Genomic DNA, 24614 nt, shown 5'->3' on the forward strand with positions numbered 1-24614 from the left:
TCTCGTCCCTTCGCCAAAAAAAACAGCCTGAGTTCACGCTATTCGAGGCAATTCTTGTCAACACCGCCAACAGTCGGTCTTCCCCAATATTCGAGTCAATTCATGTCTGCTTCTAGGGGATTCCGAAACTAACGGAGTTTTATATTTAAAGAAGGAATTCTGTTGTGACGGGACAGTTAATTTTGAAGATCGCGCCGCGTAAATTAAAATGTAACGCCCGTATTATAAATTGTATAATTGTTCGTGTAATACAATTTAGTAATAAAGACTTTAATAAATTTGTATTTGTTAATATACAAATAAATGTAAATAATAAATTAGAAGAATTAATAATAACATAACAGTAGTTTGCATATAAATTTTGGTATAACACATGGTTTAGAGTTTCTAAAATGTTGTGTTTTTCTCTTTTTATTTCGCAAAGTAAGAGCAGTATTTAAGAAAGCAAAATATACAATTATAACTTACATGGCATACGAATATCCTGCTTGAGGAATCTGCGCTTATAGTATGAAGCAAGCACAGCATTTTTTCGTTCGAAAGAAATGAGTTGTAGGCATCAGCGCTGAAAATTAGTTGTAGGTCTAGTGTAACTGTCAAAGAAAACATAGTGATTTAAAAAGGAGGTAAAATTTTGGTGTTAGTTAGTACAACCGCAAATTTACTTTAAAAAGAGAAAAGGAGAACAGAATATAGAAATATTTATTTGTTATTAGAAAGGGACTACAAGTTATCTTTACACACATACTGTTAGATTGTGTATTTAATTACAGACAGTGATATTTACCGAAATTTGGCGTATGAAACAGTGAATTAAATTATGATTAACTTCGCCAAATCCATGAAAAGAATCAACTAACGTCTCAGTGGAGTTGAATATTAAGATCAGATCCTTAGAGACGTATCATACCGACGACTACTACTAATTATTTTGATTTATTGAATATAATAAATGACTCACTACTAAAAAATAAAACACAAATATTGCCATAGTGTATATTTGAAATAATATTTCGAAAAAGTATTATACATTGTTAGCTATAGCTGGAAATTTTTGGAAAATAACCTTCCAAGACTTTCTTCTCTCCGATTCTGGATTTTTTCCAGCAGTTAATTCAATATTAATATCTAAGAAATTTAGGTCCTTTCCAGCAGGTATCCACGTCGTTCTTGAAGAACTTCCAGACGGTGTTGGGTTTCCACATGCTGCAAAATTTGCCCATAATTTTACTAACTGTTTCAAAGCTTTTTCTTCAGTTATTCCTTGTTCCAGAAACTTGGATGCTACTTCCATTTTAAAAAGGTAACTTAATTCATCGCCATGAGAGGTACCTAAAAATATTAATAACATTAAAAACAATACATTTCGAATCGTATTATTTACAAAAAAGACTGCTTGTTTTGATGTTTTTGTTGACAGAAATGAAAGCGTGGGTAAAAAAAAGCAGCAAAATTTGTTTCTAAAAAACTGTTTACTCTTATTTAGCATCATCAATATTTTGGCATTACAATTCTGCTTGGATCCTAGCCTCCTCAAAAATTTCTCTCCATTCGTCCCTATCCGTCGCTTTTCTACGCCAAGCACGTTTTTCCATATTTTTCATGTCTTCATCGATGTTATCAAGAAACCTTCCTCTGGGTTGTGTTTTCCTTATCTGACCAATAAGCATACCAAAAAGCGTTTTTCTTGATGGGTCATTTTGCTTCATCCGCATTACATATCTTATCTACCTCAGACGTCTTAGCTCTATGTTTTACGATATCAGGTTCCTAGAATATTCTGTAAAGTTCGAAATTGTATCGTCTTTTCCACAGTTCATAGTCATTCACCGCTTCATAGATTCGCCTTAGTACTTTTTTTTTAAAACATCCAAACATGTTCAGGTCTCTGAACTATAGTTAGGACTGGGCGTATTATTGTTTTGTAGAGCTGTATTTTTGTATTTCTTGATATAATTAAGGATATAAGAAGGAGATTGAGCCCAAAATAGCATCTGTTGGCCATGCTAAATCTGTAGTTTATCTCTGCTGTACTATTATTTTCAGTGTTAATGAGCGCTTCCAGTTATATTTTCAGTAGTAATATCCCTAGGACATTGATAACAGACGAGATAATTTCATGACAATCGAAATCTCGTTCCTTGGTAACAGCACGAAGCCGAAGGCTGAGTCAAGCAACGAGCTTGAGAAATTTGTCATGAAATTATGAGGCATTCATCAATGTCCGAGGGATATTCGGCGGATAATTTTTTGAAAAAAAAATCATAACTCAACATAACGAAACATTTATTTATTAAAAGTACAGTTAGTGAAAGTACAATTATTAAAATTTAAGTTAACATTATATTCGTTGCTGTTCTCTAAATATAAAGATCTCTGAAGATCTATAAATTGATTTGGATGAAGTTGTCAAACTCGATCGTGTTGTCATAGGGATTGAAAATTGCACTAAATGCAATTATCAGTCTAATGTTGACATTATTGGCTGAAATTGTTTCACATGACACAAAATGACGAAATTTGAATGGTTGTTAGAACAGTCGAAAAATTATCTATAATAAGTGGTCGTAGGATTGGTAATTGTGTGTTTATTTTCATATATTTGGTTTTGTTGGTATTTATTATTAAACCCATTTTTAGCTGATTATTTTAGTGCTACAAATGCCTCTATAGCGTTGCCCCTTCTCCCAATATTATTGATATTGTCAGCATAGGCAAGGATTTGCACATATTTGTTATATATTGAACCGGTGGTTTTGACTTGTTACATACTTATTAATTTTTTCAGAACTAGATTGAACAGTTATATTTTCTATAATAAGTGGTCGTAGGATTGGTAATTGCGTGTTTATTTTCATATACTTTGTTTTCTTGCTATTTATTATTAAACACATTTTTTAGCTAATTCTTTTAGTGCTACAAATGCCTCTATAGCGTTGTCCCTTCTCCCAATATTATTGGTATTGTCAGCATAGGCAAGGATTTGCACATATTTGTTATATATTGAACCGGTGGTTTTGACTTGTTACATACTTATTAATTTTTCCAGAACTAGATTGAACAGTATACATGGGAGAGGCTCTCCCTAGTACAGCATGTTATTTGTTTTATAAGGTTCAGCCAGTTCCTCCTGGATTCTACATTCAACTTTTTCAATAGCGTTAGTTTTGTTAAATTTACCAACCGATTTAATATTCCTAGCTCTTTCATTGCTTTGAACATTTGTCTTTTATTTACAGGGTCGTAGGCTACTTTGTCGTCTATAAATATGTGACGAGTGTCTATGCCATATTCCCGTGGTTTTTCTAATATTTGTTTCAGAGTCTCTATCTGATGAACTGTCGATTTTTTATCTCTAAAACCAGCCTGGCATTTTCCTACCATTCGATCTGCATATGGTACCGTACGGTGACCTAGAAATGTAAAAAATATTTTATATGCTGCATTTAGAAGCGTTATTCCTCTGTGGTTAGAATATTCAAAATTATCTCCTTTATTTTTTTTATAAACTACCGTAGTGCCATTATAGTATCGTAGTCATCTTCTTTATATAGTGCTGCTGGAAGATCTATTCCGGGTGATTTGTTTCGGGCTAGTTTTTTAACTGCATCTTTAACTTCAAGAATCGTTGGTAATTCCTCTTTTTATCGAGATCTATTCCGGGTGATTTATTTCTAGCTAGTTTTTTAACTGCATCTTTAACTTTCAAGAATTTTTGGTGATTCCTCTTTTCTTTTGTCTGTTTCGCTTAGCCCATCTCTTTCGTCTTTCAGGTTTTCTTCTTTTTCCTCTACTTTAAGTGTCTGGTTAAAGTATTCCAGTCATACATCCTCCCTTGTTATTAACCGGTTACCACTCTGGCTTCTGCATTGACTTGTGGTTGCCTCGAATTCTTTTCTGTTGATGTTAACTTTCTTATAGAATACTCTGAATTCTTACTCTCTGTTGAGGTTTTTTTATATATTTAAGTTCCTTATTTAAGTGGTTTCGTGTTCTTTTTCTTTTTTGACATTTTTCTTTTATGTATACTTGTTTGTACTCTTCTCTTGATCTGTTAATTCTGTACAGTTTTTTAGGTTCGGTCGGGTAAGCGTTTTTCTGTAAGCTTTATTTTTTCTTTTACTGCATTATTGCATTTATCGTCAAACAAATAATTTTTACATGTACAATTTTCTGTTCCTATTTCATCTTTTGCTGCTGCTTCAAAATCTTCCGCTGTTTTGGTCCAGTGGAAGTCTGTATCTGTCTGGCCTTCTTCATTTATATTTTGATTCTTAAGTCTGTTTAATAATATAATAATAATAATTAATAGTCGCATCTCATAACTTTTTCACGTTTTATTTTTTTTCTATCCATTTTATTTTTTTATTGTGATGTTTAAAATTTTATTTCTGAATGTTAAGATTACTAGACAATGATGAGACAAGTTTGTCAGTCGTTATGCATTATCACTGTCAATTGTGTAGGCTATGCCTTTCTATGGTGTGCATAAAAACTCGCTCTCGTCTTATTCTTGCATTCATATTACCTTACACAATCTTAGTGTCATTTCTGGGACATCTTCTGTAGGCTTGCTGTAGGTCTTCGTTCTCCGTTTTTGTCTTTGTTTTCCAAAAAGAAAATGCACAGATTAATTATTTATGTATAACATTACTAAATGAAAACTCTTGCTTTGTGTTGAATATTTCTACTAGATGGTAACTATAAAGCTGCCAAATATATCCATTTTTAACTTTATTCTTGCCTTGCCGGTCTTAAACCGGGTGCGAAAGGAGGAGGATTAATACCTAACATATGGGTCTTTGTGACACTATCCAAGCCAAGTGGACCGCTTGTTATAGAAAACGACGTCATCGAAGTAGTATACTTATGGTTCAGAGACCTTAAATCTAACAAAAGGTAATTAAAACATATTAGGATGTTTTAAAAGATAAGAACCAAGTCGAATCTACGGAGCGGTGAATAACAATGAAGTGTGGAGAAGACGACTTAACTTTGAACTTTATATAATATACCAGGAACTAGATATAAAAATAGAGCGTCTGAGATAGTTTGGGCATGCAACACAGATGGAACAAAAACTACCTAGCTAAAAAAACGCTCCTTGCTAGACTTATTAGTCAAAGAAAAAGAGAAAGACCTAAAACAAGGTTATTTGATAATATCGATGAAGATATGAGAAATATGGGAATACGTGCTTGACCTTGCCGGTCTTAAACCGGGTGCGAAAGGAGGAGGATTAATACCTAACATATGGGTCTTTGTGACAGTATCCAAGCCAAGTGGACCGCTTGTTATAGAAAACGACGTCATCGAAGTAGTATACTTATGGTTCAGAGACCTTAAATCTAACAAAAGGTAATTAAAACATATTAGGATGTTTTAAAAGATAAGAACCAAGTCGAATCTACGGAGCGGTGAATAACAATGAAGTGTTGAGAAGACGACTTAACTTTGAACTTTATATAATATACCAGGAACTAGATATAAAAATAGAGCGTCTGAGATAGTTTGGGCATGCAACACAGATGGAACAAAAACTACCTAGCTAAAAAAACGCTCCTTGCTAGACTTATTAGTCAAAGAAAAAGAGAAAGACCTAAAACAAGGTTATTTGATAATATCGATGAAGATATGAGAAATATGGGAATACGTGCTTGACGGAAGAAGCCAATGGATATGGACGACTGGAGAGAAATTCTTGAGGAGGCTAAGACTCACGTGAAGTTGTAAAGCCAGATTAATAATAAGGCTCAGTCAAAAATTAAAAAAACCTAGTTAACTTCTCAGCCCAGAGTACCTACCAAGAGATATCATATCAGAATACCTACCTACTAGAATAACTATCAAGTCAATGAAGCTCTTAGCACGATCCCAAGAAATAAAAAGAATACTTCATTGTGGTAGACAAATGACATCGATTATAACGTACACAACAAGAAACAAGCATATCAAAATTGGCTGCAAACAAATAATCTGGACTGTAGACGAACATATGCAAGATGCAACAGAGAAGTAACAAATATAGTAACTAAGGCAAAAAATAATTCCTGGTAAAGTAAACGTAAACAGCTTAATAAATATATAGGATTAACAGAATTAAGAAATGCCTAACAAACGGTAAAAACTCTGTGGACAAATAAAAAAGAAGCGAGATCAATAGATTCAATAAAACAAGGTATACTAATAAAATGACTAAAACAGCCCACAAGTTTAAATATTATGCTGATATGAGATTTAGCCAAAATTATTGGTTGTAATGAAAATCACATTTTTAGTTACCTAATGTTTGACATTTCGCACCGGAAATCGTTTTAAATAAAAATTATTGTACAAATTCTGAAAAATATATACCTAACCAAAAATTTTAATAACAAAAACAAATCTGGAAAAACAGGAATGCAATGGAAAAACAGAAAATAAACAAAAGATATATCAAAACAGTACAACAGCAAAAATTCTAGAGAAATTCCTATTATAAGTAAGGATCTAAAGCAAGGCTGTTATGTAGCACCTACACCCTTTTAAATATGTATATCCAAATGAGGCGCTCTGTGTGAAGTGTGAAGAAGAAAGTTCTGCAATATGAATATAACATTTTATTCGAAGACGAAATAATACATTTTCGCAAATGAACACGATAAATTTCGCTGACGACCAAGCCATTCTAGCTGAAACAAGAGTAATGGCTTAGATATACTATATGCTTAGAAAACTGGAAGAGGAATTCAACAAGTATGACCCCACAATGAATATACAAAAAACCAAGTACTTAGTTGCAAGAAAATCACAAGAAAGCCTACAAATTGAAATGGGAACTTTAAAATCAACTGGAACCTTCAAAAAAAGCAGGGAGTAATGAAGAAATATATTACAGGATTTGCCAAGCAAGATCAGCCAGTAAATATATATAATAATCTGATATACGTATTATATATGATTACTTCTTTAGTGGATGGATAGTAGAATTAAATGGTTGCGAATAATAGAATATTAAAGAAAAAACTCTGTGTGAACTTCACAGAAGTGAAATAATTAATTGTTAAATTAGAAAATAGTCAAAATGATTTTTATAAACCTCTATGTTCTAAGTATATTTAGAAAAGCTTACTACATACCTGGATTGGGTACTTTTGCAAATTTCTTCAGCAGGTTTAACCCAGCATCTAGTGATATCCTGTACAAATAGATCGGACAGTGGGAGGTGTCGACATGCAAGTTTGTTGCTGCAATAATTCCAGCCACAAAGTAATAGTCTGTGGGCAACTAAAAAAACATTTTATGTATATAAGTAATATAATCATTTTTACTTTAAAAAAATTGTAATTAAAACACATTGTATATTTTAACTAATCATGAATTGCTGGTGTGAGCACATATTCATGAATTTTAAGGAAATAAGTCTTCTGTTCACAATCCGTAATAGGTTTTTATTGAAATTGAAAAATGATTGGGCTACCGGTTTCGCTGTTTATAAATTTTAACAACATCTTGAAGCTCTCAAGAAACTAATGTCTTAGTTGCTGTAAAAGTTATTACGGAATATGAATAGAAGATTTATTTCCCTAACATTCATATTTTAACTAGGTATTATTTTATAAATAGCTATTTATTTTTAATTATAGCTTCAGTTTAATTTACACAATAAAATTAATTACTTTTAAAATTATATTCTATCATTAAATCTCACACTATTATATCACTCCTTTCATTCTTCATATATTACTCTATTATTTGGTGACCTATTTTTTTCATTGTGACAATTCTGGTCTTTATGCACTCGTTTAATCTCTATACGTTTTATTTTCTCTTTATATTATCACTACTCTTTCGGTATCTCAAGTATTTGCTGCAATTCTCAGTATTCATATCCCCTCCATTTCCAATAACCTTTGTGTTCTGTTTTGGGTATTACTTCTGACGCATAAGTTATTATTGGTTTTATAATGAATTTTTAAATTCTTAAATTCATATCAGTGTTAATATTTTGAATTTACTAAAGAGTTTAATTAAGTCATACTGTCAGTCTATTTGATTTTTCACTTAATCCTTCACTTCATTCTTCATATTTATCTCTATAGCTGGATAGTGCAATATTCGTATTAAATATTTTTTCCTTTGTGTGAAATTTGTAGAATAGCCTTTATAGATTATTTTCATCTTGAGCTACGAATAATATTACGTTGTCTACCTAACAGAGTATTCTGATTTATTTGTCACCCATACTGTATAGGTACGTTTTCTATGTGGAAGATTTTGATGACTTTATATCTATAAAAAAATTTTAACACGTAGGGCTTATTCCGTTAATTATGTTGTCTTTGTCTATACGTTCCGTAAATTCCTTATATATTCTGACTTCTATCTTAATATTTTGGTATACAACACCAAAATTTGTCTATTATGCCTAAAATGTATTACATCTTCAAATCTTACTCTATTGGATGTTTTCTTCATGTCAACCATACGTAGAAACATAGTCTATTATACTTTAATAATATCTTGGTAATTTGCGTTATAACGAATACTATATCTATACACGATCTTTCAGTTCGAAAATTTTGTTTATCTGCTAAGCTTATCTTCTAATTTATTCGTTTGTACAAAATTTTAGAGGCAAGTTTTAAGGTGATATTTACCAAATTTATAGTTCCTTGTGGATTTTTATTGCCTTTTTTAAAAAGTATGATTATTTCGCTAGTTTTCTATTTTTTTACAGCATTTTTGAACTTTCTGCGTATTTGTAGCAACTCCTCAATTATTAATTATATCTAATGTTTCTAGTTCAAACTTTATTTATCTCTGTATGCAACTTTTTTAAATAGATAACATAGGCCGACATGATTTTTGGTGTTTTGAGTTTGACATGTGTCCTTAGCTAATACGGGTGCGCTTATTCTGAATATGAATTCGGTTTAAGCTCATCACGTCAATTGCATTAAAATTATTTGTTTAAAATAGATCGATAGAAAATATTTTAATACATTATGTTAATTTCATTTAAATGGCAACACTGCCGATCGGCAGTTGTGTATTGCGTAAATGGAGTTAGTTACCGTTAGTTGTAGCATCATCGAGTTGTATTTTGTTTTATGAGTGTTTATCGAGCCCTAATGTCATGAAGAAAGGATAAGAACAGTCCTGATATATTTTGTTACGTATGTGTTGATTTAACAATAGGAAAGCATTAACGACATATAACAGACTTTATAAAGAAATCTTATCACGCTTACTTCGGTGTAAAGCTTGGTGATCAGGACAAACTTTAGGCTCCACACAAAATGTGCTTTCAGTGTGTCGAAAATAAACAAAAGGTACACGTAATGGTATTTCTATGGTAGAAAGGGAACCAAAAAACCATGGAGACGACTGCTACTGTTGCTCCTACGATATCAAATGTTTCAATTCAAAAAATAAACACAAAAGATCAATATCCTGATTTACCTTCTGCTAAACTACCTATATCTCATGAACCAGAAATCCTTATTCCTCCACCTTATTTTCACACCATCCAACAGCGATCATCAGATAAAAGTTCAGACGAAAAAACCAATAAAGACGAATTTTATCCTGAGATAGACCAACTTCAAAAATTTATCCAAGCTGAACTAAATGACTTAGTAAAATACTTAAGCCTATGGACGGATGCTGCACAAATCTTAGGATCACGACTGAAAAATAAAAATCTATTGGCTCCAGGTACCTAGTGTAGGCATTGTGAAAAAAAGTGCGCGGAATATTTTCTCAAGAGGGCTCACTGGTATATTGTCATAATATTCCTAAAGTATTCATGAAACTGAGGTTATTTCTTGATTCTTTTAAGAGAAGTCTAAAGGGCTTCTTGTTCCACAATGGTAATACTTGTGCCTCAGTGTCTGAATTCACAAACTATTCATGTTTTTTTGTGCGAGTGGTACTACAGTCAAACACGAAATTTACATTACGTTAAGAAAGAGTGGCCACTTAGAGAAAGACTTGTACCAGAACAGAAAAACGTGCAACATGCTTTACTAGTTGACCCCAAATTAGTTCTTTGGCCTCCTCTTCACATAAAGTTAGGATTGATAAAACAGTTTGTCAAAGCATTAGATAAACAAAATAACTGCTTTAAATATCTGGGCGACAAATTTCCCGCACTTTCTAAAGCTTAATTTAAAGAAGGAATTTTGGGAGGTTCTCAAATTCGAACTTAAAAATTGGACAGATTGTTCCAGAATACAATGCAGAAAGCATGACGTTCTTTCGTAGAAGTCGTAGACGGTTTCGTTGGAAACAATAAGTCTCCAAACTATAAAGAAATTGTAGCCAACATGGTCTAAAATTATAAAAACTGGGATGCAATATGAGCGTCAAATTTCATTTTCTGGAATATCACGTTGACTATTTTCCCAAAAATCTTGGAGCTGTCAGCGAGGAGTAGGAAGATAGGTTCCATTAAGGTATAAAGAAGATGGAGAGATGTTACCAAGGAAGATGATGGCTGATTACTGCTGGACCTTGAAGAGAGACTCGATCACAAAAATCCATGAAAACAAGACCACAAAAAGCAGTTTTCATAAAAAAAAAACAACGGTTTTAGTAAAAAAAAATCAAATATTGTCTAACGTAGGTTATATTGAATTCTTTTGTTAAGAACAACTCAATTTTGCAGTGTATTTAATAAAGTTTTAATAAATATTTTCTCAGTATTTTTGGCAGTTCTATGAAAAATTTCAACAACACTTATCTTGAAAACATGATGTGCTGGAGAAAAACTAAGTACAGATTCGTGATCAGCACATCTCATTTACTATAGGACACCTATTAAAGTATTTAATGAAAAAGAAATTCGGCCTGTGTAATCCATGTATTTCTTTTTCGTATATTTGGAACACAATGACCTTCGATTTATAACAAATCTATATTATAAACAGCAGGCACACGTACGCATTAATGAACACACATCAGAAGAGTTCGAAGTTAAAAGAGGAGTGCGACAGGGGTGTGTATTGTCACCACTACTATTCAATGCATACTCTGAAGAAATTATGAAAAGAGCTCTTGAGGGAGAAACAGCAGGAATCAAGGTCAATGGAACACCAATTAACAACATTAGATATGCGGACGATACTATCATAATAACAGACAACCTCCGAGACCTCCAAAAGCTAATGAACAAGATAGTTGAGTATGGAGAGGAATATGGATTATCAATAAACACCAAGAAAACCAAATTTATGAGAATATCAAAAACCCAAAATAATGGTGAAAGCCTGACAATTAACGGTAGTGCTTTAGAACAAGTTGAAAACTACCACTATCTTGGCACAATAATTAATCACACAAACGATTACTCCAAAGAAATCAAAGTTCGAATAGAGAAAGCACGTACAAACTTCAATAAAATGAGAAAGGTACTTTGTGCAAGAGAACTAAAATTGGACTTGAGAGTTAGGCTGGCAAGGTGCTATATATTCTCGACACTGCTTTATGGGATAGAAGCATGGACACTTAACGCGTCGACTGCTAAAAAGTTGGAAGCATTTGAAATGTGGGTGTATAGAAGAATCCTGAAGATATCATGGACCGAGCATGTAACAAACAACGAAGTCATGAGAAGAATCAACAAAAGAATGGAAGTATTGGAAACCATCAAGACACGAAAGCTGCAATACCTGGGGCATGTTATGCGTAATGAGAGATACAACCTACTTCAATTGATTATACAAGGGAAAATCCAGGGCAAGAGAAGTGTAGGAAGAAGAAGAATCTCATGGTTGCGTAACTTGAGGGAATGGTACGGATGCACATCTATTGAACTATTCAGAGCAGCAGCATCTAAGATCAGAATAGCCATGATGATTGCCAACCTCCGTCGCGGAGATGGCACGTGAAGAAGAAGATATTTGGAATATGGGCACCACTCAGGGCATCACGTGTATACGGAATAATATCAACGGTGGCCATATAAGTGGTTGAAGGTGTGTTATCCATCCATCTGCTAATGAAGAAAAGAGCAGGAACCGTCGGGAACGATGGGTATAAGAAAATATTAGCTAGGAATATGAGCATAACGGAGTGGCACAAAGAATGAACAAATGAGCATAGGGTGCTTGGACGAGGGTATTAATTCCAAATATCGCAGAATGGATGAAGTACAGCCACATCGACACTTATTACTTTTTCACCTAGTAGCTAACAGGACAAGCCTGCTTCAGAGCTTACCTGGAAAGGATGGGGAATGTTACGGATAAAAACTGCACCTACTGTGGAGTTGCTGACACGTCCGGCACTGTATATTTGAGTGCAGAATGTTTAACGAGGACAGAAAATAATTACACACGAAGGTAGGTACGGCAAGTGCAAATAGAGTAATGTAGGTAGCAAGCAAGGGAAACACCGAAAGCAAAGTAATACTGAATGCATTAATTCGAATTAAAAAAAGCAAGACGATTTTCAAGAAGAAATTTGTAACAGAGAAAAGAAAGAGGAAGAAATTGAGAAAGAGAGAGAGAGAGAGAGAGAAAGAGAAGACAGGCTATTCATGTGATGTGACGGTCTCGATGGAACCTACCGCAAAAGTAGTCCTCATGAGAAGGTGGAATTTAGTTTGGACAGGAAGCAACGGATGTGTTTGTGGAGACGTGCGAATGGCCTCTTCCACCCTTAATATAATACAAGCTATATCATCCGCAGCGGGTCACTTCCTTATATGAAGATTTACCACCTCCTTCCCACACAAAAAATTTGTCCGTTTGTTGACCATAAAAAATTATGCTCCATTTTATTTAAAAAACATGTTTAGTGGTCATTTTTTATTCATTTAACAAGAGCATGAATTTCGTTTGTCAATTCCAAAAAATGAGAATAGTGTGATCTATGATCTCTTCGCCAAATATGGTCGATCATATAGAAAAATACATATATGCATATAAAATAAACTAAAAATTCATTAAGGTGTTAAGGAAATATAAGAAAAAAGCAATCTAAAATTTTAAGGAGAATAACAGAAAAATTGAAAAAAATAACAAAAAATAAACTGGTTAAATCAAATAAAAAAATAAGTTTAAAAATGGTAAAAACAAGAACTAAATGAAAGTATTTACGATAAGTAGAAAAGTGTGAATAAAAGAGGAGATAGGGTTCTATCCCAAGGCTAAAAATAGCAGAAAATATTCAGAAAAGGAATAACAAAATAAAAATTTTAATAAATAATAACTTACCCAAAATTTGTCTTGAGCTATTGGTCCTTGCAAATAAGTTTCTCTAATAGTCTTTAAAATAAGTTTATTTTTGGGATCATCTTCGCTTAATCCTGGTAATAAAAATAGTTTTAAATCAAAATCTTCAGGTTTTTCTTCGTCTGGTGACTTATTTTCGGCAGCAGCGACCAGTCTTCTAATTACTTCTACATATAATCCTTCACGATTATTGTAACCTATTATAATAGGAACTTTATTATATTGTCCTCTGGTAATTAGTTCTACAGGATGAGATGTTATTACTGCTGATTTGTTTGGTTTTTCTATATTAGGAGCTATGACATCGGTGGTGCTTCGTGACTAAAAGTATAAATTCTTTTTTCAAAAATAACTACAAAAAACTAATAATTGTTTAAAAACTAAGTAAATAGTAGAAATATATAATATATTTCTGATATATCAAGTAACAACCGCACTGATAAATTCGGATTAGCGTTTCTTTCATATAGAGTTACAGTTTTATTTTTGAACACGGACCTTTCTCTATAAAATGAGCAAAGCGACTTTTCTAAATTCTACCTCACCCTTATAAATATGCTTACCTATAAACTGCTTAAATACCTTCAATCACCTTCTACCTTTGTCAATTCCTACATTGAAGTTGCACGTCGTTTACCTCTCCAGTCGTTTTCATCTATGTCTTTTTATCATATTTTATTAATTTCCTATTCTAAGTTTTACGAAAGGTTTTTTTTATGTTCATTTCTTCGCTTTACAAAAAGAATTCTTTTTAATTTTATAATTTCTATGATACAATTTTTATGGATAGATTTTTATTTTTAAAGCGAAGTTCTATACTGGCGTTGTATTACTTCTTTTCATATAGTAAAATGTTGAGGCAAACGTCACAAAACTAACTTCATGAGAAGGGCTCACGGGTAGCGTCATGAAATAACGGTTCTTCATCTCATCAATTTACTACTTACAATCAATTTGTAATCGATTAGAAGAAGGTAAGGAATTAATTCCAATTGTAACTAAGCTTGTGGACAGTTGTTCACATCAGGGCAAAGTCCCTAAGAGCTGGGACAACACTAAAATAATCTTATTACACAAAAAAGGTGATAGTCGAAAATTGGAAAACTACAGACCCATCAGCCTACTGTCACACCTGTTTAAAATACTCACCAAAGTCATAACTACTCGACTAACAAGGAAATTAGACGAATACCAACCATATGAACAGGCAGGTTTTAGAAAAGGCTATTCAACTTCCGATCACCTGTTAACCACAAAAATATTAATAGAAAAATGTAACGAATACAAGTTTCCAGTTTTCCTAGCATTTGTAGACTACGAAAAAGCTTTCGATACCATAGAACACACGGCCGTAATAAACGCAATGCAAAATTGTAGAAAAGACAGCAGATATATTAACTTAATAAAAGAAACTATGAACCAAGCTACAGCTACATACTACCTAAATGAAAATGAACACACGAACCCTGTACCATTAAACAGGGGAGTCAAACAGGGAGAATCTTTATCGCTCAAACTGTTCACCTTAGTTTTGAAGGACGTTTTTAAAAACCTAAATTGGAAATATAAGGGAATAAACATCAATGGCCGCTACCTCAGTAATCTACGATTTGCAGATGACATAATCCTGATAGCTACTGACCTACTAGAAATGCAAACCATGCTTTTAGAACTACATACCGAATCTTCTAAAATAGGAATGAAAATTAATTTAAACAAAACAAAAGTCATGCACTCCGAAGACACCGTGACAATAATAAAGGATAAAGTTATAGAAAAAGTTGAAGAATATATATACTTAGGACAAAAAATAATACTAAATAGTGAAATTCAAACTGAAGAAATAAAAAGAAGAAGAAAATTAGCTTGGGCAGCATTCGGTAAACTGAACTATATAGCAAGCTAATTTTCAACGTTCACGCTTTCATGCCATGTAGTAGGATATTGTGAATATAGATATCTTATTTACACACATGCAAATACATTTTTAATGCGATATTGCAGAGTTAGATCAAGATTTCGGTTGGTGTAAAATGATCCCATTTTTAGAAATTCGTTTCTGCCCTAGTGTGTACTACATTTGACTTCTAGTTCCCAGCCTAATTTGTCACATATCCATAATCCTAGGTATTTTAACTTTTTAACTTATTTAATTAGTTCGTAATTTAATAATATGTAAATGTTTAGAGTATTGTTTTTCGCGATTACCATTTTGTTTGTTGTCTTTTGTGTTTTGTGGTTCTTGTTTGCCTCTGGCAATTAATATTGTATCGTCTTTATATCGGATGGTATTATCAATTTTTCCGTTGACTTTAATAACTTCTTGTGCCTCATCAAGAGCTTGTGCAAACATCTCTTCTGAGTACACATTGAATAGAAATTAAGAGAGTATGCTAGCTTGTCTAACTCCCCTTTGGAATATTTTGATCTCAATATTTTCCTTCGAACAAAGGTATTTTGGGCCCAATAGAGTTCACGTATTAGGTTTATATTATAGGAATCGGTGTTCTTTTATTGTAAACATTCGGTTAATTTTTCGTGTTTAAAGGCCAATTCCTAATCTATGAAACACAAGTATACATATTTTTTATTAGTTTTGCATGAGCATAATAAAACTTATTAAGACCTTTCGGGTTCCCATGCCCTTCTCAAAACCAAATTGTTCTGGATTTATATCCTTTTCGCAATTTTTGTAAATTTAGTTTTCAGAATCTTATTTTAAGAAAATTCTAGATCTCTAAAAAACAGGAAAGGCAACTAAAAAAAAACAAATAAAGAGAGCAAATGTAAAACTAGTTTAAGCAAAATAAAGTAACACATAAACAGAATTAAAAAAACACAGGTAATGACAGATACTCATGAGATCATCAAAAAATATGAAACATATGAGCAACAGAAGAGAGATACCTAATATCTACCCAATATTGAGGCATTTGCATTAGATAAGTAGCAGTAGAATAAAGTCAAGAAATATACAAGACGAAAAACTATATGTCAGCTAATATTTTTTTACTTACTTTTTTAGGACTTTTACTTACCGCATAAAACTTTTCTTGTTCTTCAAATATCTTATCAACGGGCACTTTCTTCAAAACCTCCAAAGCTTCCTTCTCTGTTGTAACATTTTCCTTGAATTTTTTAGCAAACTCTAGTCCATAATCTTTTGAATAAGCCCAAGGATTTAAAAGACAACCACTTTGCAAAATAGCTTTATGGAAAAGCCCTTTCGAAGAAGGGGAAACAATGTGAAGATGTACAGATTCACTACCAGCACTTTCTCCAAATATTGTAACGTTATTAGGATCTCCGTTAAAGCTCCTAATATTTTTTTGCACCCATTTTAATGCTAGTTGTTGGTCTTTTATGCCAGCATTACCGTGGACGTCTAAGGTGGTATCGTCCAAATGCAGAAATCCCAAGAAACCGAGGCGATAGTTTACAGAAACTAGCACGATGTCTTCAATCATTAAATGTTCTGGTCCATACAGATTACTTTTGTTGCTACCGCTTAGGAAGGAACCTCCATAAATCCAAACCATAACAGGCTTGAGCTTGTTGCATCCCGATGGCAACTGTTAAAAATACATAAACATAATTATTTTTTTTAGAATAACAATATATTTTTTGTGAAGTCACTTACTTAAGCAGATTTTTTTTTAAATAACAATATATTTTTTGTGAGGTCACTTATTTAAGCATCCTTGGAAATGTCAAATTAAGTGATAATAAAGAAAAACTGACTATAAGAAGGCGACACTTCAGATGAATGGAACATTTAAAAAATAATATTCATGAAAAAACGTATTTACCGTTTTCGTATATACACTAAGATTTAAACAATCTTCTGATCCTTCAATTTTCCCAGTAAAATCATTTCTTTGATAACTCGAATCTCCATCGACTGTAGCATTTCGAACTCCCTGCCATGGAACAGCTGGTTCTGGAGCCTTAAAAAAGTTATTATTAGACTTCGGCAAATATGCATATTGCATATTTTGCATATTGTGCATATTTTATGCAAATATTTCATATTTTGGCATATTTGTATAAAAGTTTACATAAAGTGCATAAAAGTTCAGATTTTTATACTGTATTTGAAAATTTTTAAACATACCAATTTATTTCAATTCTTGTATAAAATTTTGTAGTCATTTTAATCAAGAAATGATCTAAGTACGTAATCTCTACAGGTACAAAACATTTACAATTTCAAAGAAGATCAATTTAAGTAGCCCTCAACATTCTTAGAAAGTCTCGGTCACTGAGGCATTCAGTTATTGGATAATCGCTAAGGGTTCGCTCATTTGCATTTTATGATCTAATCCCCAAATCTATCTACAATTTATTGTATCTTAACAGCAGGTAAACGGCTAATAGTTTTGTTCCTAATTTAGGGATTTTCCAAAATCTCCCAGTTTATTGAATTAGGTACCTAAACATTTCTAATTTGATGCTCAGATTTGTAAATCATTTTTGTTTTGATATTCAAAGCGTAAACACTCGTTGTGCGTAACAAAAAAGAAGATTGTGATTTTATAATGCCTAAAACAACCAGTGCTTCAACTTGGATTAAACCTTATAAAGAGCTGTCTATGGATATGGGAAAAATCTACTGTTCAGTCTGTGGCAAAATTGTAAGTATCTAATATTTTCTATTAAATATCTAATATTTCATACATACAGGGTGTTTCCAAATGACACTTACAATGTTTGACTGTAGATACTTCTCGAAAAATTGAACAAAACGATATAGTTAATGAGGGGTCAAACTTATTTATTTTTCGAGATACAGGGTGTTAAAATTAAAAAAAATTAAATTCTTTTAGTTAATAACAACAATAACTTTAAAACCAATAAACGTATTTACTTGAAATTTAGTACTCGTAGGTTGTTTTTAAATGAAAAATAGCTTCCTTTAGTGAGAAAAAATTGTCCATGGTACAATACAATGGTGTGTATTTAGAAAAATTTTTCACCTTTACTTTTTTTTATGAAGTCAGCTATTCTAAAACACAATTATTTTTATTGTAATTGAATTAACAAAAAAAAAACTTTTGTTGAATTTTAAAATAAGTTATATGATGTGCTAATGGTTAGTAACAAAAACTAATTTGTGGATTAATACTGCATTTAAAACACTTAGCGAGTGTTTTTTTTCCAAACCAGTTATTTGATTAACCAAAAACACCTTGTATATTTTTATATTTTAAAGGTTGGGTTAAAATAAAGGTTTTTATTTTTATTTATAGATAGCATGTGAGAAGAAATTTCAGATAGACCAACATGTGAGAACTGCTTCACACATTGCAAAAAAAGGAAAAATAGGAGGAAAACATCAAACTTCAATGGCTAAATGTTTCCAATCTACTTCAAAAAAATTAGATGAGCAAGAAACTTTTAATGAAGACTTGTGTCGCGCATTAGTGTCTGCAAACATACCGCTTTCAAAATTAGCAAATGTAAATTTTAGTTCGTTTCTAAAAAAATATTGCAAACTTAATGTTCCAAGTGATCGGTCTCTAAGAAGAAATAATGTGAACGGGCTATACTCGTCGGTGTTAATTAATATTAAGGAAGAAATTGCAGATAATTATTTTTACATATCTGTAGACGAAACCACTGATTCCTCAGGAAAGTATATTGCTCATTTATATGAAAAAATTTTTCCCAGATTTAATACATGTTACTTGTGTAGCGCATGGATTAAACAGAGTTGCAGAGGAAATACGAACAAAGTTTTCTCTTGTAAATACCATGATATCCAGTGTCAAAAAAGTATTTCTTAAATCTCCTATAAGAATTCAACTTTATAAAGAAATGCTAACTAACATTCCTCTTCCACCACAACCTATTTTAACGCGATGGGGAACATGGTTAGAAGCAGCTAATTTTTATGCAGATCATTTTGTTAAAATAAAGAACATAATTGATACGTTAACAGATGAAAGTTCCCAATCTCTTTTGGATTCTAAACAAACTTTTCAGAGTAACTTGCTTCAACAAGAACTTTCATTTATAAAATCAAATTTTAGTTTTGTTCAAAAAACAATTACTCAGTTAGAATCACCAAAACTGTCATTGTTCGAAAGTACAGCATTAATAAAAGAATTTGCGTCATGTTGTCGGAACGTTAGAGGTAATATTGGAAAAGATATTTTAAAAAAATTTGAAGCTACTATGGAAAAAAATAAAGGTTACCATATTCTTTCTGAAGTAGTCAGTGTTCTAGCTGGAAATATTTCGGAAACAATTAATTTAGAACCAAATGTTTTGGTTAGTTTGAAAAACGCTCCCGTTACATCAGTTGATGTTGAACGAAGTTTTTCCATATATAAATATATGTACTCAGACAGAAGCCATAAGTTTTTGTTAGAAAATTTTGAACACCACTTGGTCATTTATTGTTACCATAATTCTAAATAAGTTTATTCATACTTAAAAATGATGTAGTTACTTAAAATAAATGTAAATCTTAATGAATAGTAGGAAATATTTAGTTATGTACACTTTTTTTTTAAATAAAATTGTTACTATTTTACGATTTTTTTATTTATTTGTATGCATATTTTGTAAAATATTTGCATAATTTCGGGTAAACACGTGCATATTTATGCGCATATTTTCTACATTTTTATTTGCATATTTGCCGAAGTCTAGTTATTATTAAAAATTATTAAAACTTACAGACGCTAGTATCAAATGTTAAAGCTGATATTTTTAATTACCTAGCTCAATTTTATTAATGTTAAGTACCAAGATGGTTTATCAATATTTATTTAGCTTACGATAAGCTTCTGCCAAATCCATAATTTTTAGACGGGTATCAACCAATAAAGGAAATTTATAATTATAGGTCTTTTGCTTTGTGTGTCATAAATATATCATTGTTTTTTTTTTGGTTGCCCATACGGTGTTTGTCTTTTACGGTCCAGTGCCTAATAATCGCATAATACATATTTCACAGTTTTTAGTTCCTTATCACAGAGACTGCAGTTAAATTCTTCATTGTAAATGCACATCCTATTAAGAAATTCTCTTACTGGTGCATGCAGGGTCAACATTCCTGTTATCGTTATCAGTTTGTCCTTGCCCATACGAAGCAGTTCCCCTCTTCTTTTTGTACATGGTTCACCCGTGAAGATTTTTCAATGTGTTTGTTCTGTGATTTTCTTTCAATATCGCTTATGACTTTCTCTGATTCGGTTCTCTACAGGCCTACGAATTTCAGTCTTTGGTATTGCCAGATTTACAGCCGGTTTATTTAATACTTTTTTTGAAAGTTGATCTGCTTTTTTATTGCCTTCGATGTCCTGATGTCCTGGTACCCAGACAAGCTTAACCTTGTTTTGGTCTCCCAGTTCATTCAGTTATTTAATGCAGTCCCACACCTAGCTACTAGACGTCACTTCCTGACACGCCAGTGCCTTTAGTAACGCTTGACTGTCAGACAACATATGGATCTGCTGTTATTTAAGATTTTTCTTATTTTTTGTTTTGCACATTGCAGTATCGCTTCAATCTCCCCTTGAGAAATGATGCAGTTCCTACCCAAGGCAAAGCTTTCGCTAATTCTAGTATAATCCCAAAATACGTTACCTCTTTCTTTGGCTGAATTACTTGTCCCTGCAGCTTTAGAGGATCTAATCCCTCTAATTTCCGTCTGCTTGTAAAGGCAAAAATGGTGGATTTATAGGGCCTTATATTTAGTCCTTTAATCGGATGGGGGCCTTCTTTAAGAGTCACAACCTCTCTCTTGATACAAAAGTAAGAATGCTGCGATGCTACGTCTTCTCTGTCCTTTTTTATGGTGTTGAATCGTGGACCTTCAACGAAGATATGTGCAGAAAACTGGAAGCATTTAAGATGTGGCTATATCGGAGAATGCTTAAAATCCCGTGAACTGACCGAGTCACAAATGAGGAGGTCCTCAGAAGAATGAATAAGAATCGAGAAGTACTGACCACCATCAAATCTCGAAAGTTACAGTTCTTCGGACATATTATGCAAAATGAATCCAGATATACTCTCCTTCAAGCCATCCTGCAAGGAAAAATATTTGGAAAACGAGGTCCAGGAAGAAGAAGAACATCTTGGTTAAAGAACCTTAGAATCTGGTTCAATACAACATCTGTGCAGCTTTTCCGCGCTGCTGCAGATAAGATTGCCATGATGATCGCCAAAATTTGTAACGGATAGGCATATCAAGAAGAAGAATATTTAGTCCCTCTCTATAAGTCCACTGTCTCACTAGTTTTAGGATCTCATTCATGCAGTCACTGACTACCGTATTGTACTTTCCTTGCGAGATGGTTACCAAAACATCTGAATATCCAATTATTTTATGACCATTTGCTTTAAAAGTTTCTGTTAGTTTATCTATCACTAGATTTCACAGCAGTGAGGCAGAACTACTCCTTGTGGACATCATCTGTCAACCCGGGCCTACATGGTCCCTCCAAGGATATTGGTATTTACCACTATATTTCTGAGCATAGATTCTATCCAGTTCAAATATATGTCCTCGACTCCTTTGCCTCTTGGTTATATATATATATATATATATATATATATATATATATATATATATATATATATATATATATATATATATATATATAATTTGGTTATGGATGCTATCGAAGTTTTGTCAAAAGCCTCCTCCATATTCAAAAAGGCTACCAGCACTACCTTTTTATTTTCAATTGTGATTTAACTGTTGATTTTATAATTTTAATATAATTTTATATTTAACTAGCAATATCTTGGCTTATTTTATGTATTTAAATTTCTAATTTTGGCATGATATACTACAAATAGTTCCGCAAAAAACGAGATGTATCCGAACTCTTACTGTTCATTACAAGCAAAATGGAAATTTTTTGAAAAGTCGTATCCTACTCGTCAGATATTTTTTCTGCCCCACAAACCTGTGGTTCAAATAAATCTTCTTTTTTAAGCAATTCTACAATCAAATATAATATTTAAAGAAGTTTTTTGAAAAGTTTCAGATTTCCAAATTAAATGATCAAAAAGTTATAACAATTTTATTGGACGCACGAGTAGCGCGCAACTTTGTTTATTTATAGTATGTATAATATATGTAAGGGAATTGATTTTATTTTCGCAAAAAACTGACAACCTTATCAAATTTTTTGTAAAATTTCCCCGGTTACCAATGAGTTGTAGGTTATGGTTAGGCTTACCATACGTCTCGGTTTAACCAGGATTAATTAACTGGTACCGATTTGTGGAAGGTTCTTTTTATAAGTGTTACCAATGAAACTTCAAATAAAAACACATACAACTTGCTCCTATTATTGTTAGATACTTTTTACTTTTGGAAGGTAAAATGTGAGAAAATGTAAAATGAAGGTAAAATGTCCACATGTGAAACTACTGTATTTTGAGTCTATTCACGGTCTAAGACATCGGAAATATTGACTGAAAATATAACAGTGCATCATGATATTGTACAAATAAGTAGCTGCATTTTGTGACGATCATTGTAATACAAATTTTGGAAGTGTACACAGAAGAGGACAAAACAATATTTATAGTAGACTCAAACAATAACTCGGTGTGGACATTGTAAGGAATGGATGTGGTGCACATTACCTCAAAATACTGTGAATGGTTTGTCAATCAAAATTGAGGCACCGCTGGTGAAAATATCTAAATATTTTCATATCTACGCAGTTCAAGTACCTAACTTAGTTAAAGGAATTCTGTGAATTTGTAGATGTGGAATATAAAAACCTAATTCAACTTCGTAGTACCAAATTTTAATCTTTGTTGCCGGCAATTGAAGAAATATAAATATATCCAAAGAACTTAAATTATACTTTCGTTTTCAAAAAGAAACTGTTCGGGAATTATATTTTGGGTTTGTGTATGGATAATAAAATAATTTTAACAAGACTGTGCTTCTCATGGAAAAAATAGCAATAGCGACAGATATTATTTTGGAGTTAAGAAGATTGAAATCTAATCTTCAAGAGCATATGGATAGCAATTTTTTACCATAAGAAGCAAAACAGTTGGCTTGGTAGTGGTCAGGTTCTTGAAAAATTATAACAAAAGTAGTTGATTTTTACCGACGATACATTTTATTAGTAGTATAGGGACAACTGGATGAGGAAATATTGAGCCTGAAAGCAAAGCAAAATGTGGAGGAATTGTGGACAAAACGTAGAAGTACAATAACTGAGAAGGCATCGGAAATATTGGGGAAACCAAACCAGTTAGACAAAATGAATGGTTTGACGAGGAGTACCAAGAAGCAACAGAAAACAAAAATAAAGCATAACTAATCACAAATTAAACTAGATGCACCATAAGAGCAAAGAAGGAATACCGGACCCTAAGAAGGGAAGAAAAATGATTACACATAAGAAAAAAAAGGCAATTTGAAGAAGAGCAATTAGAAAACATATAGAAGAAATCAAAAAGAAACTCGAAAGTTCTACAGAAATTTAAACAAAATGTATAAAGAGTTTAAACCAAGAACAGGGAGCTGTAAAGAAAGTGAAGGAAATATCCGAAGAGATATGACTCCAATCTTCAACCGATGGGTTTAAATTCAACGGCCATTATATTGAAAAAGCAGATAATACCGTAACAGATCGAAATGATTGAAATCTATTCAATCCAAACAGAAGATCACCTATCACTAAAGTGGTTGACCATGCCATTAAAAACCTTAGAAATAATAAAGCACCAGAAACTCATCAAATTTATAGTAAGCTCTACAAGAATGGTGGCAACGCCCTGCTACAAGCGCTGCATAAACTTTTACTTCTTGTCTGGCAAAATGAGACCATGCCCTGTGAATGGTCTCAAGGCATGATATGCCCGTTACATAAACAAGGCGATCAGCTCCTGTGTGACAGCTACAGAGTTATAACCCTGTTAACAACTGCTTACAAAATACTAGCAAATATTTTCTAGAAAAGGCTACAAGTTTACACAGTTGGCATAGTTGGAAAATACCAGGCCGGATTTACTCCAGAAACATCAACAATTTACCTGATTTATTTAATAAGGCAGATCCTTGAAAAAACATTAAAATTTAACATCACCTATTCGTCGACTTCAAGGCCACATACAACAGTGCCAATAGAACAGTACTATACCAATCAATGCGTAAGTTTGGTATACCAGAAAAACTTATCCGATTAACAAGAATGACAATATCTAACTCAAAAGCCAGCGTTAGGATATGGGGAGGAAATTCTCGATTCTTTGAGATAAAGGATGGACTTAAACAAGGGGATACCGTGGCTTGCATCCTATTTAAGGTTGCCTTGGGACAGGCAGTCCGAGATATACCAATTAAAGACGGCAGTACTATTTACAACAGATCGATACAAATCTTAGCATACGCTAATGACATTG

The 24614-nt window shown here is 32.6% G+C and overlaps 1 protein-coding gene across 1 annotated transcript in view; it reads right to left on the minus strand.

Annotated features, from left to right (window-relative positions):
- Positions 1-982: 982 nt before the first annotated feature.
- The window catches only part of LOC140447781 (juvenile hormone esterase-like), a 30218-nt gene continuing 6586 nt past the window's right edge, over positions 983-24614 (minus strand). Inside the window, exons 2-6 of the mRNA XM_072540638.1 lie at positions 17030-17167; positions 16259-16792; positions 13203-13541; positions 7119-7266; positions 983-1332 (exon numbers count right to left, since the gene is read on the minus strand). Of these exons, the coding sequence (XP_072396739.1) occupies positions 1025-1332; positions 7119-7266; positions 13203-13541; positions 16259-16792; positions 17030-17167 (1467 nt within the window). The 3' untranslated portion in view covers positions 983-1024. The remainder of the gene's footprint in view (positions 1333-7118; positions 7267-13202; positions 13542-16258; positions 16793-17029; positions 17168-24614) is intronic.

This window comes from Diabrotica undecimpunctata, chromosome 8 (assembly GCF_040954645.1).
Source record: "Diabrotica undecimpunctata isolate CICGRU chromosome 8, icDiaUnde3, whole genome shotgun sequence".
NCBI classification, from domain to species: Eukaryota; Metazoa; Arthropoda; class Insecta; order Coleoptera; family Chrysomelidae; genus Diabrotica; species Diabrotica undecimpunctata.